This window comes from Centropristis striata, chromosome 9 (assembly GCF_030273125.1).
Source record: "Centropristis striata isolate RG_2023a ecotype Rhode Island chromosome 9, C.striata_1.0, whole genome shotgun sequence".
Taxonomy (NCBI): Eukaryota; Metazoa; Chordata; class Actinopteri; order Perciformes; family Serranidae; genus Centropristis; species Centropristis striata.
In genome coordinates, this window is record NC_081525.1 from 30,289,597 (window position 1) to 30,306,196 (window position 16,600).

Here is a 16,600-nt window from a genome sequence, read left to right on the forward strand (position 1 = left end):
GTAATTTACACTTTGACTTCTGAAGAAGTCTTTTATGTCCACTTTCCTTCGTTTAGACATTCTCTCTTTTGGACGGTAAAAACTGCAGGGGACAAAAAGTGCAGGGGACATGTCCCCTGTGTCCCCCCCCAAATTACGTCCGTGGCTTGAAACCTCTACAAAATTCTGCTTTACGGATTATAATATGTGAAAGTGATCATTTTAACTGGTTGAGCCTCTAAAAACACAACAACCGGTAACTGAAACAAATCTTGATGTAGCGGTGAAAAAAATAGGCTGTCTTGCTTCTTGCACCGATATATTCATCCGCCGCCCAGTATATTATGCAATGAAGCAGCAGGGCGAACAACGACCTGGGCGGAGTGATTTGAGTGAGGACTACACCCTACGCCTGTCCGATCTTCGCAGCCTAGACCCAAAGAAAGCCGGGACGTGACGGAGCCGGGGGGTTCTGCTAGCTGGAGGCCCGTTAAACCACCGATAAATACAGATTCCTCATTGCTTCTTCGTCGCTCAGGAGACGTTTGTGACCTAACTTTACCCTTCGTCTTTTTTCATCTTAAAAATAATTTCACAAACATGTCCTGGCAAAGCTACGTGGACAACCTGATGGCTGATGGCAGCTGCCAGGACGCGGCCATTGTTGGCTACACGGACGCCAAATACGTCTGGGCATCGTTTGTCGGCGGTACCTTTGCCAACGTAACGGTCAGTATGCTTTGTGTGTCAGGATCTTGGGTTACACGGGAGGAAAATGTACATTTTGCATGCCGGGTCGTTTGTCTGCAGAGGCAGGCCTTGTTGAATGGGATAAGGGAGCAGTGGTGATACACATGGTCTCATCCGGTGGTCACATCAACATGCACTGGCACGTATCAGCCCACCACCACTCTTTGTCTTTTTATCACATCTATGGTAGCTTAAATGTCCGCTCTGGTGCCAACGTTTGCCATTATTATGTTTCTAGAAGCAGGTACCACGATCAGAGCAGCCGGAATAACCGGAGCCAGGGAATAACGCGACCGCCAACTCGAGCTAAAAGGCTAGCAGGCTAGCAGCTTGTGATACCGGTCAGACAAGATACCAAGACGAACAAAGCACAACCGATAAAGATTGTTTTCTCCAATTCAGAGCAATAAGAATAAAGTATCCTGATTTTTCTTTTTTTTTTAATCCTATGTTGCATGGTAGTGTCTACCTCTACAACGCCGCCTACCAGCAGTGTAACGGTACCATTGATTAGCCAGCGGTTAGCTCAAATCAGGCCGGTCATCCTATTGGAGAATCATTAGGAGCTAACGCTAATGGCGTAAAGTTAGCGGGGCTGCATGCCGCTGGTCTCATAGATATCTATGGTTGGTCTTCTCGTTTTCCCCCTACTCGGCTTCTGTGAATCTCACCGCCGCTACCGCCCCTTATTCTCCAAGATGGCGGACACACTCCCAGTTTCTTATTCATTCTGCCCATGGACGCTCATGGAGACGTTTAGTCCGGTTAACATGTGTAGCAGCGCTCCATATTAATAAACTGTGATTTTATGTCGTTTTTAAGTTATCGCGCGTACACTTAACCCATAAGAACCCATGGTGACACCTTGTAACAAACACTTTAAATCTCGTACAATGTAAGATTAAACCCATTAACACGGTCTCCTGTATTGCATTTAACTTGTTATGACCATATTTCCTGTCACAATTTTGAGATGTTATGGAGATGCAAACAAAAAGGAAAATGGTTATTTGTTTTTATGTATTAATTCGTTACTTAAAAACAAATCTGAAAAATAATTTGTTGTTAAACAGCACTATTGTCACAATTTTGATAAATGCTGTGGAGATGCAAAGAAAAAGTCAAATGTGTGTTTCTATAAGGAGAAAATGTGTCTAGTTTATTTATTTTAAAATAAATATTATGAACACAAATGACATAAACGCCCAATGTAACGTCACAGATCTTTGACATTTAGGGGTAGAATTAAAAAAAACAAAGCATCATAAATGTGTTCTATGTGGTACACTTGGTCTGTGGTATATCCCCCATCATGTTCCTTTAAGGATATTTGGGTCTGGGTCCTTATGGGTTAACAGACTGCAGCATTTATGTTTAATCTAACTTGGCTAAACAATCATCTCCGGTGGTTCCTTGAGCCTCCATTTTGTCTCTTAAATAAATTGTTAGTCGATCATTTAAATGTGTCGGTAAATAGATATTGACTCGCAATGTTAATCTAGCAAACGTTTTCTCATTTTAACGAGCATGTTAGCTGTGAGATAATAATCCATGCTACAGACTGTGAACTATGAAGGAGTGAGTCGCTGCTGCTGGGGAGTGTCCGCTCGGCCACTGGGCCACTGTAACCTTATCTTTTTTTTTTTTTTTTCAAGACTTGTAATGATTAAATTGACATTATCGTGTTTCCTAACCGCGTGTAAAATCTCATATGAAGCCAGAGCTAATCACCTGCTTATCAGCTTGCTAGTGCTAGTGTTAGTCAGCCTGTTTTTTGCCAGACCCGCTGATTACATTTCTCTTAACAGAATCGGCTGTAGGAATGCTGAAACCAGAATATGTGAAACTGCGGTGCAGGTTTGCAAATCACAGCTCTGGACTCTGAATAGGGGGGGGGGGGGGGGGGAAGGCGGTGAATGTAATTAGCTGACCGGGCCTGGACATGTAGCTTAGCTGCCATGCTAACGTTACCCGAGCCTGTAGAAACCCTGAGTTTCCTTTTTTTCCCTGAAGGGTTTCGTGTGTGCCATGACTGTGCACTTCTGGAGTTAAGGGGCGACGCCTTTTGTTCTGCAGATTGGTTCATAGCTGAATTAACCCGGTTTATTAAACGTGTTTTTAACCCATAAGAACCCAGATCCAAATTTCCTTAAAGGAAAATTATGGGGGATATACCACAGACCATGTTGACCACATGGAACACATTTATGTTTGTAAAAAAAAAAAAAAAATACTACCTCCTAATAGATAAAATAAACCCAGTTTATTCTATTTGTGTTCATAATATATAATATTTTAAAATAAACGAGACGTTTTTTGCTTACAGAAACACAAATTTGACTTTCTTTGCATCTCCATAACATATCAGAATTGTGACATTAATAGTGCTGTTCAACTAATTGTTTTTCAGATTTGTTTTTAAGTAACGCATTAATAAATAAAAACAAATAGCCATTTGCCTTTTTGTTTGCATCTCCATAACATGTATCAAAATTGTGACAGGAAATACAAGTTAAATGCAATACAGGACACCCTATTAATGGGTTTAGTCTTAGAATCTAGAAGATTTAAAGTGTTTGTTACAAGGGTGTCACCATGGGTTCTTATGGGTTAAAAACCACAGTGCGATGAAATACATATTTGCAAAAGTAAGCAGTTGTGGCCACAAAAGGCGAAATATTAATAGTAGTCAGATCTTTGTATAATAGATTCCTCAGCATTGTGTTTTTGTCAGCTGCAGTGGGCCTCTGAGATTTAAGGTCTTGTCTACTATAGTATAACAGTCAGCTGTGTCTTAAACACACCATGCACTTTTTTCAACTGAACTGATCTAACTAAAAAACAACTGGGAATTTCTTTTACATTTGCAACAAATGATTGCTCATATTTTTAGTCATTACTTTTTTGTCTGATTAGACGGTTTTGACTGTTCAGTCGTTTAAAAAAATCAATAAACATCAAATTTGTAAAGTCATGGATGCATATATTTGTAAAGTTTATTCTGGTCAATAAAAGGCTGGTTTATCAAATGAAGGCTCCTCAGTAATTAACCAGTATTGAAAGACCCTAAGCCCTTAATCAGGAACAGTGCTGCACTGTGTTTTAATTGAAACTCATCATGCCTGTACTTACTAAATTGGCCAGTTGCAGAAGCAGTCCCTTGCTGCATTTTACACTTATATCCTATGTAACTAAAATTTTGTCAACCAATTTCCTTGGAAAACACTGACTTCAAAGTCTTGTGTAGATTTGTTTTCATTTTTAATTCAGGATTTAATTATAAATTTGCGATCTAATTAGATCAGATTCCCTGTGACGTTCTTGTGTAAATGCACATGCCATTCATTTTAAACATTTCACATTTTGCTGATGTAGAGTGTCATAAACAGGTGCAGCAGTAGACACGCTTTGAGCACTGGATTACTAGAAATTCATGCATCCAGTACAAAGAGTGAAAGGTGGAAGAAGGCCTGCCTCACTAGAGGCTGTCTGAAGCATCACTTAAGTCCATTTTTATTCTGCTAGGATATACAAATAAAAGGAAAACCTCTGAAAATCATGATTTCAAGTCAGTATTTTGTATGTCTTTTCAGATGAAGGGGAAGCTAGTATTTGAACATGTACATCAACATGCATGTCCTTTTTAAAAAAAAAAAAAACAAAAAACTGCATTGTTTATGAAACCTTAGACTGTGTATAGACTTGTAATGGCCCACTGCAGGGCTGCAGGTGAGTTGTTTTCCACTGTGTGGGAGTGTACTGCTGTGGTGTCTATTGTAAGATTAACTAAGGGAACTGACTCAGTTTACCTGCAAATACAACTGTTTGTCCATGTTTCACTCTCTTTTAGTTTAGATACTTAAGAGATTTAGTCCTGCTTTTGATCAAAGTGTTTTAAACCAACAAAAAACATCCCCTTAAAAGCAACCATTTCATATCGATTTCATATTTAATTGTATTGAATTTAGTAATGTTTCTATTGATTTTTTGATCACTGCTTAATACCACAAACATCAACAGTCCTTAGTGATGGTTTCATCAATCAATAATTGTATGAACCTAAACATTTCTTTTTCCATATTCAATTGCATTTAGTAATGCTTTTTTGATATAATTAATTTAACACAGAAACAAAACTTGGATATTTTTGTTGACATCCACAGGTGGATCAGTATGAAGTTATGTCTTCATGAGATACTTGTGGCATTTTCAGTTGGCATACATTAGACTGAATGTCAGTGTATGCATGCCCAGCTCATATAGATTGACATACTATAATACATAGTGCATCCAGAAGCAATAAGCCACAAATATCAGGAATTCCTACTACATCTGTTTGGGTTTTGCAGTATGCAGGCCAGCATGATTTTCCAGTTCTACTGCCCCACAATCCTCTGCAGTGGTATGAAGTGGCGTGTCCTGATTGTATGCATGCTGCATACAACAGTGAATACTTTTAGTACTATTGTGGCTGCACTTACAAAGAAAGTGAGCAATTTAAAATGCCACAAGTTTCACCTACCAGCCCGAGTCTCTTTGACTTGATATGCTTGTGGAACAGCTGCTCACACATGATCAAGTGCTCCCAAAACATGCTGACCATTGAGAGTGCAAAGAAACACATCATTTTGCTTGAAAGAAGGGGTCTGGCTGTAGTTTGTACAGGTCAAGCGGCAACTCTAGGGGTTGCTCACTGATGGCAGCAGAGAGAGGGGGTCAGTGAATAACACAATTCATTGCTGCATGGTGTATTAATGTTGAAAGTGACCCATGAACTGCTGCAGCAGTACTTCTGTCGACTACTTGGCAAAGGTTTTCACGCATTCAGTGACATCTTTGTGCGACTCTTTACAGGTGGGAAAGTATGCTTAATTTGGATAGTCGGATTTAAAGCATTCTTTGATTCGTACTAGTTTAAGGTGAAATGGAGATGGAACTTGTATACAGTTTCAGGTGCTTAAGATGCAAGCTAATAAGGAGGTCAACAAACTTGTTAAGTTGCTTTTGAGGGAACACCAGTATCAGGAATCAGTATGGTTACAGTTATGATTCTGTTCATGTGGTCAGATGAACTGCTTGCCTCAACACCTGCAAAACAAAATTTTTTCTGATATTTGGAAATTAATAGTGCATTACGTCACTGGTTGCCCACCAATAATCTAGACACTCCAATACAACAGGTGGTAGTGTACATAAACTTCAGGTTATAAGCTTTTATAATGCAAATTTTATCGGTCGATATATTCATATCATGATGTATCCAGCACCTTTTTAAAGAGCACTTTTAAAACGCTGCCTATGGAAGACAAAGAAACATTAGGAGCTAAGAAGAGGTAATGGAATTAAACTGTTTATTTGTTTAGAGCTTAATCAGTCTCAAAAGGCTTCACAGCACCCACACTGTGGTGCAATAAATGAAACTATGTACAACGAGAGCAATTAACACCCACAAAAGGAGAAAGTGTTGAGTCTTTGCCTGAATCAACATTTTTTTATTTATTTAGGAGATGTTCCTGACTTGTTGTTTTTTGTGTTCCCTTCTAGCCTGAAGAAATTGACGTGTTAGTAGGAAAGGACCGCGAGGGATTCTTCACCAGTGGGTTAACCTTAGGCAATAAAAAGTGCTCTGTAATCAGAGACAGCCTCCAAATCGACGGTGACTGGACAATGGACATCCGGACAAAGAGTCAAGGAGGAGAGCCAACATACAATGTCTCCGTAGGCAAAGCTGGCAAAGGTGAGCGCCATGTTCAGAATTGTCGATAGTCACAATCATTTTAGTAGTACTAAAATGACAGCGTTACCTGCTTCGATATAGTGCCACTAGTTTAGCTACATTATAAACTTGTTGTGTTGTCCATGCATGTGGGATACAAACTGAATGCACCTTTCCTCAATATATGGCATACACAGGTGTTTAAATGCCAGTGAATCACCGGATACTACCATTGAATGTCTTTTTATTTATGATGTGGGAAGAACTGCATTTCAGCTAAATCTAACCTGCAAGTATACTCAGTTTGTTTTAGAACTCAGGACAAAGTTCATATCAAAAGGTTTATTGGGTAAAAGGAAATTCCTTTAACCTGAGTCATTCATGCTTACAGTTCCATCAATCATAGCTGCTTTGAAGATAATTTGGATTATATACAGCATGTTTTGATAACGTTTATAAGGAAGGCTAGACATCTTACAGGTTAACTAGAAAAAAATCCCCAAAACTTGTTTACATGAGTCTTGCAGTTTCCCATTTTTGGTATTTTATCTGTCTAGAAAGATAATGTTTCCTTGCTCCTGACATATTTATCGCCCCTAGTCCGGATTTTCACTGAACTACCATGTATTACAACAAAATCTAGGATTAAACTTTAAAAATGGAATTACATTACAACATGAGTTTGTCAGGGTTTGAATAGTAAAAGTAAATGGAAGGTCTAATCCATAATGAGGTATGGTTCAGCCCTCAACATCAAGTGAACTGAAAAACTACCGTATTTTCCGCACTATAAGGCGCACCGGAGTATAAGCCGCAGCAGCTAAATTGAATGATGTGTACATATATAAGCCGCACTGGACTATAAACTGCAGGTGTTTTAATGTTTAATTACCATATCTAAGGGTTCCTGCACAGAGGGGATTGTCGGGAAAGAGATGGCTGCTTGAGGAAGCTTCTTTTACAGCCAGATTGACTGTCTTTAACTTAAAAGCTGCATCATATGCATTTCTACGTTTGTTTTCCATAATGAGGGTTTGTGCATGAAAACTTCCTTTGCACAAGCTATCTCGCTCTCGTAATGTCGGTCTGTCTCTCGTTCTGTCTCTCGTACCACTCTCGGTTTCACTTTTCACTTTTGCGCGCTACCTGTTTCACTCTTTTCCGGTGCCCTGCCAGATTGGCTCGGGGTCCTTCGTCTGACGCTGATTACGGCATGGCGAAGTAGCTTTCGACACAAATACACACAGACAAGTGAAAAATAGCTTAAAAGTAAATGAAGGACCCCGAGCCGATCTGGTACGTACACCTGCCTCCAGCTTTTCCTGCTGGAGCCCGCCGCTCCTCGCGGACCGGTCATAGAGCCCATAGAGTTAAAGTTGGTGGACTGTAACCTGTAAAATCCATAGATTTAGGAGGTAACCTAGTGGCCGTTAGCTGTAAAAATCCATAGATTAGCCGCACCGTTATATAAGCCGCAGAATCAGAAAATGGGGGAAAAAGGCGCGGCTTATAGTCCGAAAATTACGGTAATTGATGTTGAAGATGTTTCAGCTGGCTGTAACTTCCACAAGGTGGATGCTCGTCAACCGGAACAGCAGTAAAGGCTGACATGTGACTTGTGCTCTGCATATCTGAAACACTTCCATGGAGGTCACAACTCACTCACAGATCTCTATTTGAAATTTGATCAACCTAAATTGAGTGCTTAATGCAAGCTAGCTGTAAACCCCCCCCCCCCCCCCCTAAAAAGTTGGGAAGCTTTGTAAAATGTAAATAAAACAATGCATCGAACTCAGAATGAGCATGCATATATATGCTTTTTTTTTTTTTTTAAGTCTCTTGTCTTTGTACTGTATTTGATTAAATGTAGGTCACAGGATTCTGTTTTTCAGAGTCCCAACTTTTTTTGGAATTTGGGTTGTACACTTAACTGTCAAACCAGTAAATTGTGACATTTTTGGAGGAAATAGAGCTTTGCATTAACAATGATCAGTTTCTAAATGGTTGCCATTTGTTTGTATAATAAGAAAAGAAGTCAACAGAAGTCCCTTTTTCGGGGCATGCCTGAGAGTTGTGCCAGTTTTCATGTTGCCTGTATGGGCCCCGATGCCCTGTCCTTCCCACTTTCCCCAGACTTTACTAAAACCTACAGGTGAGACTGTAACTAGTTGATATTCTTCACAATGTGAGCTCACCCCCTCTGGACCAGGATTTCCTTTTTTTTAAAAAAAAAAAAAAAAAAAAAAAAAACCCTTTCTGAACTGCATGCATCTTCCTCTTTCCTGGTTAACACACTCCCTTCCCTCAGAAGTACGAATCTATTCCCCTGCTCACATGCTTCCACTCTGTTTCTGGTGAAAGACTTATTCAGGCACTTCAGGGCTCTTTCATGTATTGAGGAGAGGTACCACAAGCATGCTGCTGTATCTGCATGTGTGCCGCATTATTCATGGCTGTTAGTATCCAGTAGATGCTTCACTTTCCTAGTCTTTGCTGCTGGCATGGTGTGTATTAATTACAGATGAAACAGATTAGTCTCTTCAGATGGAGTGCAGTAAGCTGAAAAGTACAGGCATTGAGATTAACACCAAAGAACTACGTCCAATACCAATCCAAACCATACTGCTTGTATGTCAAATTGGGCAGATATACTGATTTGAACAAGTAAACTTAAATTTCCCAATGGGAAAACATTGGCTTGGGCTATACAAGATATGTCGAACCAAATGCATAATATGTATGTAAAAATAATGCACATTTTTTATATCTGGGGTTATACCATTTGTGCCTTCAGAACAGATTTAAGTTTTTCCTTAAATACCTAATTGATTTTCAAAATCGTAATACAAAAATGTATGACATTTTTAGCCCAGCCCTAACTTGATGCATGATTGCTTTTCTGTCAAACGCAGCGAGTTAGATTAGGCATTTCAAAAGAACTGTGGTGCAGTGTTGCCTATCTAAACATAACCTTTATAAAAACTCCATTGGTTTTGGATCTTGTGAAATTGTGACTTGGTTTGGCTCCAGTCCAACACAGATTCCTACTGTGAGGCCAGGGCATAATGTGGAAAATTTGTTTCTATTTAAAACAATAAGTCCTATCAAACGTTTACTCTTAGTCGAAGTCGTTGGATAAAAGTGAAGTCAACAAACAACAGCTTTGAGCCTGATTGGTTGATTGTCACAGGTGTCTAGACTGACAAATGGCTTTGCATGCATCTTTTACATTTATTCTTCTGCTGTACTCACTCTGTCTTATAACTGTTGTGTGAAGTCTTGTTTCACCACCAGCAGCACTGATAAGGAAATGAATGTTTAGGCTCGACACAGCCTTCAGACCAAAGCACCGCTATGGTTTTTGTGCCATTGTCCTCCTCCTGTAGCTGTCTCGTCTGCCTGCTGCTTTTGGCTCTGTGCTCTTCTCTTTTCTCTTTTGTGTGATCGCCGCACCTTCTCTAAATGTCCCTTCTCTGTCTGTTTTCTTTCAGTCTTGGTCTTGGTAATGGGCAAAGAAGGGGTCCATGGAGGCGGATTGAATAAGAAGGCATACTCGATGGCAAAATACTTGAGGGATTCAGGGTTTTAGTTTAGTTTTGACGTAGCGTTATGTGGTGTAGTTGAGGGAGAGTAAAAAACAAACGAAAAGGAAAACAAAAAACATAAAACTTTGGAAAAACAGACCAAAAAAATGACTATCAAGCCCATGTTTCCTCCCCGAACAGTCCCAACCGTTTAAACAAACTCCCAGGAGCATTTCTAAAGAAGTGCAGGGTTCAGACCCTGTCATCATCAATGTAGCCCCACATTTAGCAAGGTGGCAATAAAAAAGTATATTCTTTTCCAGTCCTGCTATCACCATGTCTGTTCATTTATTTTGTTTTGTTTCCTTTTGTGTACTCCAGCATTGGTTTTGGTCATGGGGAAGGAAGGTGTCCACGGAGGGCAGCTCAACAAGAAATCATATACGATGGCTGACTACCTGAGGAAGTCTGGATACTAAAGCAGCCTGTACCCAGCCACCTAGCAGCTCACCCTTACCACCCTGTTGCATTTCACACTACTTCCAGTCCTAGTTGGTAGTTACTTTGTTTTTGTTTTTCTGCCTTCTCTCCTCTCCATTTGTTATCCCATATTTTGTTATCCTCTTCCCTCCCCCTTCAACACACTTGTGCTGTGTACTCTTACCCCCTTTAAGCACTATAAGTTGATCCTTAGAAGATGAGCATGTTGCTACAAGGATGTCATGACAAATCTGTACTACCAAGACCAGCAAAAAAAATAAATAAATCTGGCCAAACACTTGGACAATGAAAGCTATAGCATCAATTTGAAGTAGGTGTTTCATTCTTTTCTCTCTGTCATGGTGCCCATTACTTAACCCCTCCTAAACCCATCATACACTCCCTCCCTGAGCAGCCGATGCCTTTTGGAGCACTTGAGCGGTAACCAAGCTCGTCATGTCTTCCTGTTTAATTTCCCCTTCATCATATCCGGGAGGAGAGACTGGCGTTTCCCTCTGACACCCACCACTCCCACTCCCCCCACTCCCTCCTGCCAAATGTTCAGTCCCCCCCCCCCCCCCCCCCTCTTTCCCTGCTTCCCCATCCTGTTTGCTCAAAGCAGGTGACACTACAAACCTCACAGGAGATTAACATCTTCACCAAACACTACACACTAACCAACCAGTCCTTACGATCCACTGCTCTGTCCTGACTACATTTTATAGAAAAGGGAGGGGGAAGCATGTGTAGGGGGTGCTCAGTTGACGACCATGAGCCGGATTTGCAAGCGTTGGTTTCGTCCAGATGCTGGTAGCCTCTCCTCCCGTCATCACAACCTCCCCGACTACACAAAAACCCCATGGACATTCCACAGTAACAATGGCTCAGGCACTTAATACTGTTTTTGTTTGCCAGCTCCTGTAATTTTTTTTTTTTTTTTTTTTGAAAGGCTGCCATTTTTGGACAGTAGAAATCCCAGCATATAACCACCTGGATTTTGTCCAGTTTGATTTTTTTCTTTCTTTTTATAGGACCAAGTGTAGTCGAAGCTCGGGTGTTTATACAATTGCTCTAAATCATGAAAAGGATGACTAACTTTCTGATGGAGTTACTAACCAGACGGTAATTCTTACCATGGTTAAAAAAAAAAATTAAGCTACAGGGGAGTAAAGGGTGGGAGTACCTGAAGAAAATTTTCACTTTTTTTTTTTTTTTCTTTATTGTTTAGAAAACAACTGCATTTGTACAAACCCATGCTGTGTTGACAACTACAAAACTGTGGAATAAATTGCCTTTTACTCTATAGTCAGCTGAGCTCTGGGGTATCACACGGTCTGTCCGCGCTCAGTACTGCTAACTGTAACGTCCAAAAATAAATAAAAAAAACTCTTAAAAGTAGAAATGACACTCAATGGGAGATGGGATTGGTTGGAACAAAGACACTTATGATAGTTGTCTTGTTGAAACTTTAACTGCAGAACCTGTGTATCCTGTGCCATAATATAGAGATCTGTTGCTGTAGTAAGATGGATTTTACCCACTGTCCACTAAAGAGTCATTTCATTGGCACTTTTTTAGCTTCAGCTCCACTGTTTAGGCCTTGTGGGTTATGTGTACTCATAAAAAAACAACCTGTTTCAAGTCCTGTTTGCTGATTTATGTTCATTTCCTTTTCTCACCACTTTATTTTCTTACATCTGGGATACAGTCTCTTTAATGCATCTGATTTCATATGCATAAAACCAAGAAATGCCATAAATTGATTTATCACCTTGTTTACAGACAGATCAAATAAATTTATTCCAACCAGATAATTGTTTGGTGTTCTTTTTTTATTACATTAAACACTGCCTATCATTTAAACTACAGCTGTTCTGAAACCATCCATTATATCAGCTTTATCAGCAGATTGATGTTTGAAACTCGACTTTAAAGCCGACATGGCTGTCCTTTAAAGCGCTGCGGGAAACATCTACACTTAGCTGATGTGATTTATGTGAAAGCTCCAGGATATCTACATGACTGTTTTGTCAACTGGTGGTATTACCAGATAAATCTTTATTTTAAAACTTTTTTAGGATGTTTTGTTATATTTGAAATAATACAAATGGGAAAAGGAGAATGATGTGCAGCAAATGTCCCCAGTCAGACACTCGCCAGAGAGTTGTGGTTTGTGGCCTCTCTGGAAAGCCCTCATCTTGAGGTAAAATTACACCGCTTAATGGAGAAATTAGTGATATTGGACAGTGTAGAGGTCCCATAGTTTCGACCTGCTAATGAGCCATGTCCGACTCAAACGGCCTGATTTGTATCTGCTTGTTACACTGAAAGTTTAGTGGAGTGTTTTGTCGTTACTGAACAGTGCAGCCGTACATGTAACAAATGTGGTGGGCAACAGTCAAGCAAAAACAAAGTAGGATGGATGCACAATTGCCTAACGGGTGTTAGAATTCAAATGCTGAACTGAAAATAAAAATTAGCTTTGTATTGAAACGGATTCAGCAATGTTGACATTGTCCAAATGACCAACACACTTGATAACATGTGGCCCATCTTAAAGAATTTGTAAGGGTGAAAGTTGGCAGGGCATAAAACCAATTATTCATCCTTAAGAATCAAGACTTGGAAAGTGTGCTTAAATCAAATAGTCTAAATTGTAGATTTGGAGAATCGTGACTCTATTGGCTTTATATTGCATCATGTCATGAAAGAACAGTAAACTTATTGACCATGAGACGTATCCTTGTCAAGTGTCTTTAATTTTATTGAAGTGAATTTGTATTGAACAGACATACATGAGCAGGAAAACACTAACAAGACAAAATACATCAACTGAAAAAGGCAACAGGTTTCATAATCAAACAAAAACAAAAATCAAGCCAAGTTATGAAAAAAAGCGTATTTACTATAAACTGTATTAAAATGAGATAAGGTCAGTTAAATGTGTATTACAAGGCCCATCAACCAATAACTGCTTGTGTTACATGGAGTGATGGGTCCGCAGCAGCCAAAAGAAGTTTACCACAGGCAGCGTGGATACAGTCCACACTTTGGACATAATGTGACATCACATGGAGAGCACAATCGATTGCGTGTCTCAAACTGGTTCAGTTTCTCTTAGTGTGAACCGTTGTAACAGATAAACCGTGGCACAAAACAGACAGGAAGCACCTAGGCTCCTTCTTCATTCATCAGGCTAGAAATAAATTGGCAAAACCATATTGCTGTGGCTTTGAATGTTTATACACTTGCTTAATGTTAGTTAAATTTTTACAAAAAGGATGCTGCATAGCGGTTCAAGGAGTGTAGCATGAACATGTATGTACAGTAATGAAACTTCCGTCATCTGAAACATATAGGAGACAATCAAAGGTAAAGATGTAACTTATTGTGATTTATACTTTTTATATACAGAGTACTTTTACTGAACAAGCGTGATCTTAAGTATCTGGGACTTTTCCTCTCATCTGTGTGTCATCTATTTTAAATAGAGTACAGTATAAAAGTCTACTGTACATAAGCATCACCAGTCTTGTCAAATCTGCCAAGCAGCCCCTCACCGACTTCCTCCCACACAGCCGGAAATCAGCACTTTATCAGTAATCATGTTAAAAATAAAACATAGGATACATGACAATGTCTTGTAAGCAGTGACAGAAAAACTTGAAAGATGAATCTGTTTCGTGACCCCCCCCCAGCGAAAGTCTCTGCAGCTGTGAGGTTGGGGGGGAGGGCGGGGGTTTTAGTGACCGATCGGGCCGGGCCAACTACCAGTCAGGCTCGGGGCAGGTCTTGCTCGTGGCCTTCAGAGCAGGGCTGCTGCATCTGCACCACCACAGTCTCCACCGTCACCTCTTCCTCGCTGTCGCTGCTGTCCAGCTCGTCGTCCTCGTAGTCGGAGGACTCCTGGTCCTGCTCCGAGCGGGAAGCTCCCGACATGGTGCCGAAGGAGTGGGCGCTGGTGGAGGCCAGAGAGCGCAGCAGAGGGGTGCTCTCCGACACCTCCTCGTTCTCGTCAGGGCTCTCCCCCTCCTCTGAATCGGAGTCGGAGTCGCCGTGCGAGGGGACCACTTTCTGCTTGCACACGGGACACGTCTTCTTAGTTTTGGTCAGCCAGGGATCCACACACTTACTGTGATAGGCTGTGGAGGACAAAACATTACGCATGTTAATATATGATAAAACAGCTATTAAATAACCTGTTTAAAATGGAGAAGATGTTTTTTCTTGAGTTGTGCCAATGCTTATGATGATTATGAAAAAACAACTTAAAGTCTCTGGACCAAACACAACACAACACAACACAACACCAACCACAACATGGCTGCTGTATACACATACACTTGCACTAACCAAGTACTGTTGTTATAGTTATAGTATATATTTCCTTGTGTTTATAATATTATTCATAATATCCCCTTGTTTTTATATTTCATCATGTATTTTTATTGTGTCTTGAACTCTCTTATTTTGCACATTATGAGTAGTTATTAACTTGATTCTATTTTATTGTATTGGTGTTGTACTGCTGCTGCTGGAACTGCCAATTTCCTGAGATAAAGTCTCTCTGATTTGATGCAAAGCATTTCCTCAGTTGGCCTGTGTTGAGTTTGTCCTAGTGCCTTACAAGTCTAAGAAAAGTTAAAGGTAGAAATGTTGAGACTCACCATGAGAACATGGCAGGACTCGGAGCTTGTCGCCTTCCTCATATTCGTCCAGGCAGATGGCGCACACATCATAGCTGTCCCCTGTGTGAAAAAGGTGAGAGAAATTCATTCTCTGACTGCTTTGACCTAAACGTGTAAAAAACTGTTTTTACTGAACATTTACAGTAGTGTTCAAAATAATAGCAGTCCAATGTGACTAACCAGATTAATTCAGGTTTCTAGTACATTTTTTATTGCTACATGGCAAACAAGGTACCAGTAGGTGCAGTAGATTCTGAGAAAACCAACAAGACCCAGCATTCGTTATATGCCGCTCTTAAGGCTGTGCAATTGGCCAATTAGTTGAAAGGGGTGTGTTCAAAAATATAGCAGTCTGCAATCCTGTGAATCACTAAACTAATATTTAGTTGTATGACCACAGTTTTTTATAACTGCTTAACATCTGTGTGGCATAGAGTCAACCAACTAGTGGCACCTTTCAGCTGTTAGTCCACTCCAAGATTCTTTAACAACATTCCACAATTCATTTACATTTCTTGGTTTTGCTTCAGAAACAGCATTTTTGATGTCACCCCACAAGTTCTCAATTGGATTAAGTTCCAGGGATTGGACTGGCCACTCCATAACATCAACGTTGTAGGTTTGGAACCAGATTTTGCTGGTTTACTAGTGTGTTTGGGGTCATTGTCTTGTTGAAACACCCATTTCAAGGGCATGTCCTCTTCAGCATAAGGCAACATGACCTCTTCAAGTATTTTGACATATGCAAACTGATCCATGATCCCTGGTATGTGATAAATAGACCCAACACCATAGTAGGAGAAACATGCCCATATCATGATGCTTGCACCACCATGCTTCACTGCCTTCACTGTGTACTGTGGCTTGAATTCAGAGTTTGGGGCTCGTCTCACAAACTGTCTGCGGCCCTTGGACCCATAAAGAACAATTTTACTGTTTTAATGTTCCTCCATTTCTCTTTAGGCCAGTTGATGTGTTCTTTGGCACATTGTAACCTCTTCTGCACATGCCTTTTTTTTAACAGAGGGACTTTGTGGGGGATTCTTGTAAATAGATTAGCTTCACACAGACGTCTTCTAACTGTCACAGCACTTACAGATAACTCCAGACTGTCTTTGATCATCCTGGAGCTGATCATTGGCTGAGCCTTTGCCATTCTGCTTATTCTTCCATCCATTTTGATGGTTGTCTTCTGTTTTCTGCCACTTGTCTCTGGTTTTGCTCTCCATTTTAAAGCATTGGAGATCATTTTAGCTGAACAGCCTATAATTGTTTGCACCTCTTTATAAGTTTTCCCCTCTCCAATCAGCTTTTTAATCAAAGTATGCTGTTCTTCTGAACAATGTCTTGAACGACCCATTTTCCTCAGGCTTTCAACGAGAAAAGCATGTTCAACAAGTGCTGGCTTCATCATAAATAGAGGCCATCTGATTCACACCTGTTTTTTCACAAAATTGATGACC

At 40.3% G+C, this 16,600-nt stretch overlaps 2 protein-coding genes across 3 annotated transcripts in view; one reads left to right on the forward strand and one right to left on the reverse strand.

The window, feature by feature from the left end:
* The first annotated feature begins 378 nt into the window (after window positions 1–378).
* LOC131977510 (profilin-2-like) lies at window positions 379–12,263 on the forward strand. 2 transcript variants are annotated; one of them, XM_059340852.1, is made up of 3 exons: window positions 379–708; window positions 6,274–6,466; window positions 9,937–10,339. In XM_059340852.1, the coding sequence occupies exons 1-3, from the start codon at window positions 580–582 to the stop codon at window positions 10,032–10,034; spliced, it is 420 nt and encodes a 139-aa protein (XP_059196835.1). In that variant the 5' UTR covers window positions 379–579; the 3' UTR covers window positions 10,035–10,339. The 2 variants fall into 2 exon arrangements, with proteins under 2 accessions (XP_059196835.1, XP_059196832.1); XM_059340849.1 differs by lacking the exon at window positions 9,937–10,339 and adding an exon at window positions 10,351–12,263 and having other exon boundaries at window positions 386–708.
* Window positions 12,264–13,191: 928 nt separating this feature from the next.
* Window positions 13,192–16,600, reverse strand: part of rnf13 (ring finger protein 13) — a 60,500-nt gene continuing 57,091 nt past the window's right edge. Inside the window, exons 9-10 of the mRNA XM_059340808.1 lie at window positions 15,117–15,197; window positions 13,192–14,591 (exon numbers count right to left, since the gene is read on the reverse strand). Of these exons, the coding sequence (XP_059196791.1) occupies window positions 14,224–14,591; window positions 15,117–15,197 (449 nt within the window). The 3' untranslated portion in view covers window positions 13,192–14,223. The remainder of the gene's footprint in view (window positions 14,592–15,116; window positions 15,198–16,600) is intronic.

Excerpts from the sequence above, each read along its gene's own strand:
- LOC131977510 (XM_059340852.1), top strand. The coding sequence starts at position 580 with ATGTCCTGGCAAAGCTACGTGGACAACCTGATGGCTGATGGCAGCTGC. Across the intron at positions 709-6,273 it reads GTACCTTTGCCAACGTAACG|CCTGAAGAAATTGACGTGTT; the intron begins GTCAGTATGCTT and ends GTTCCCTTCTAG. Across the intron at positions 6,467-9,936 it reads CGTAGGCAAAGCTGGCAAAG|TCTTGGTCTTGGTAATGGGC; the intron begins GTGAGCGCCATG and ends GTTTTCTTTCAG.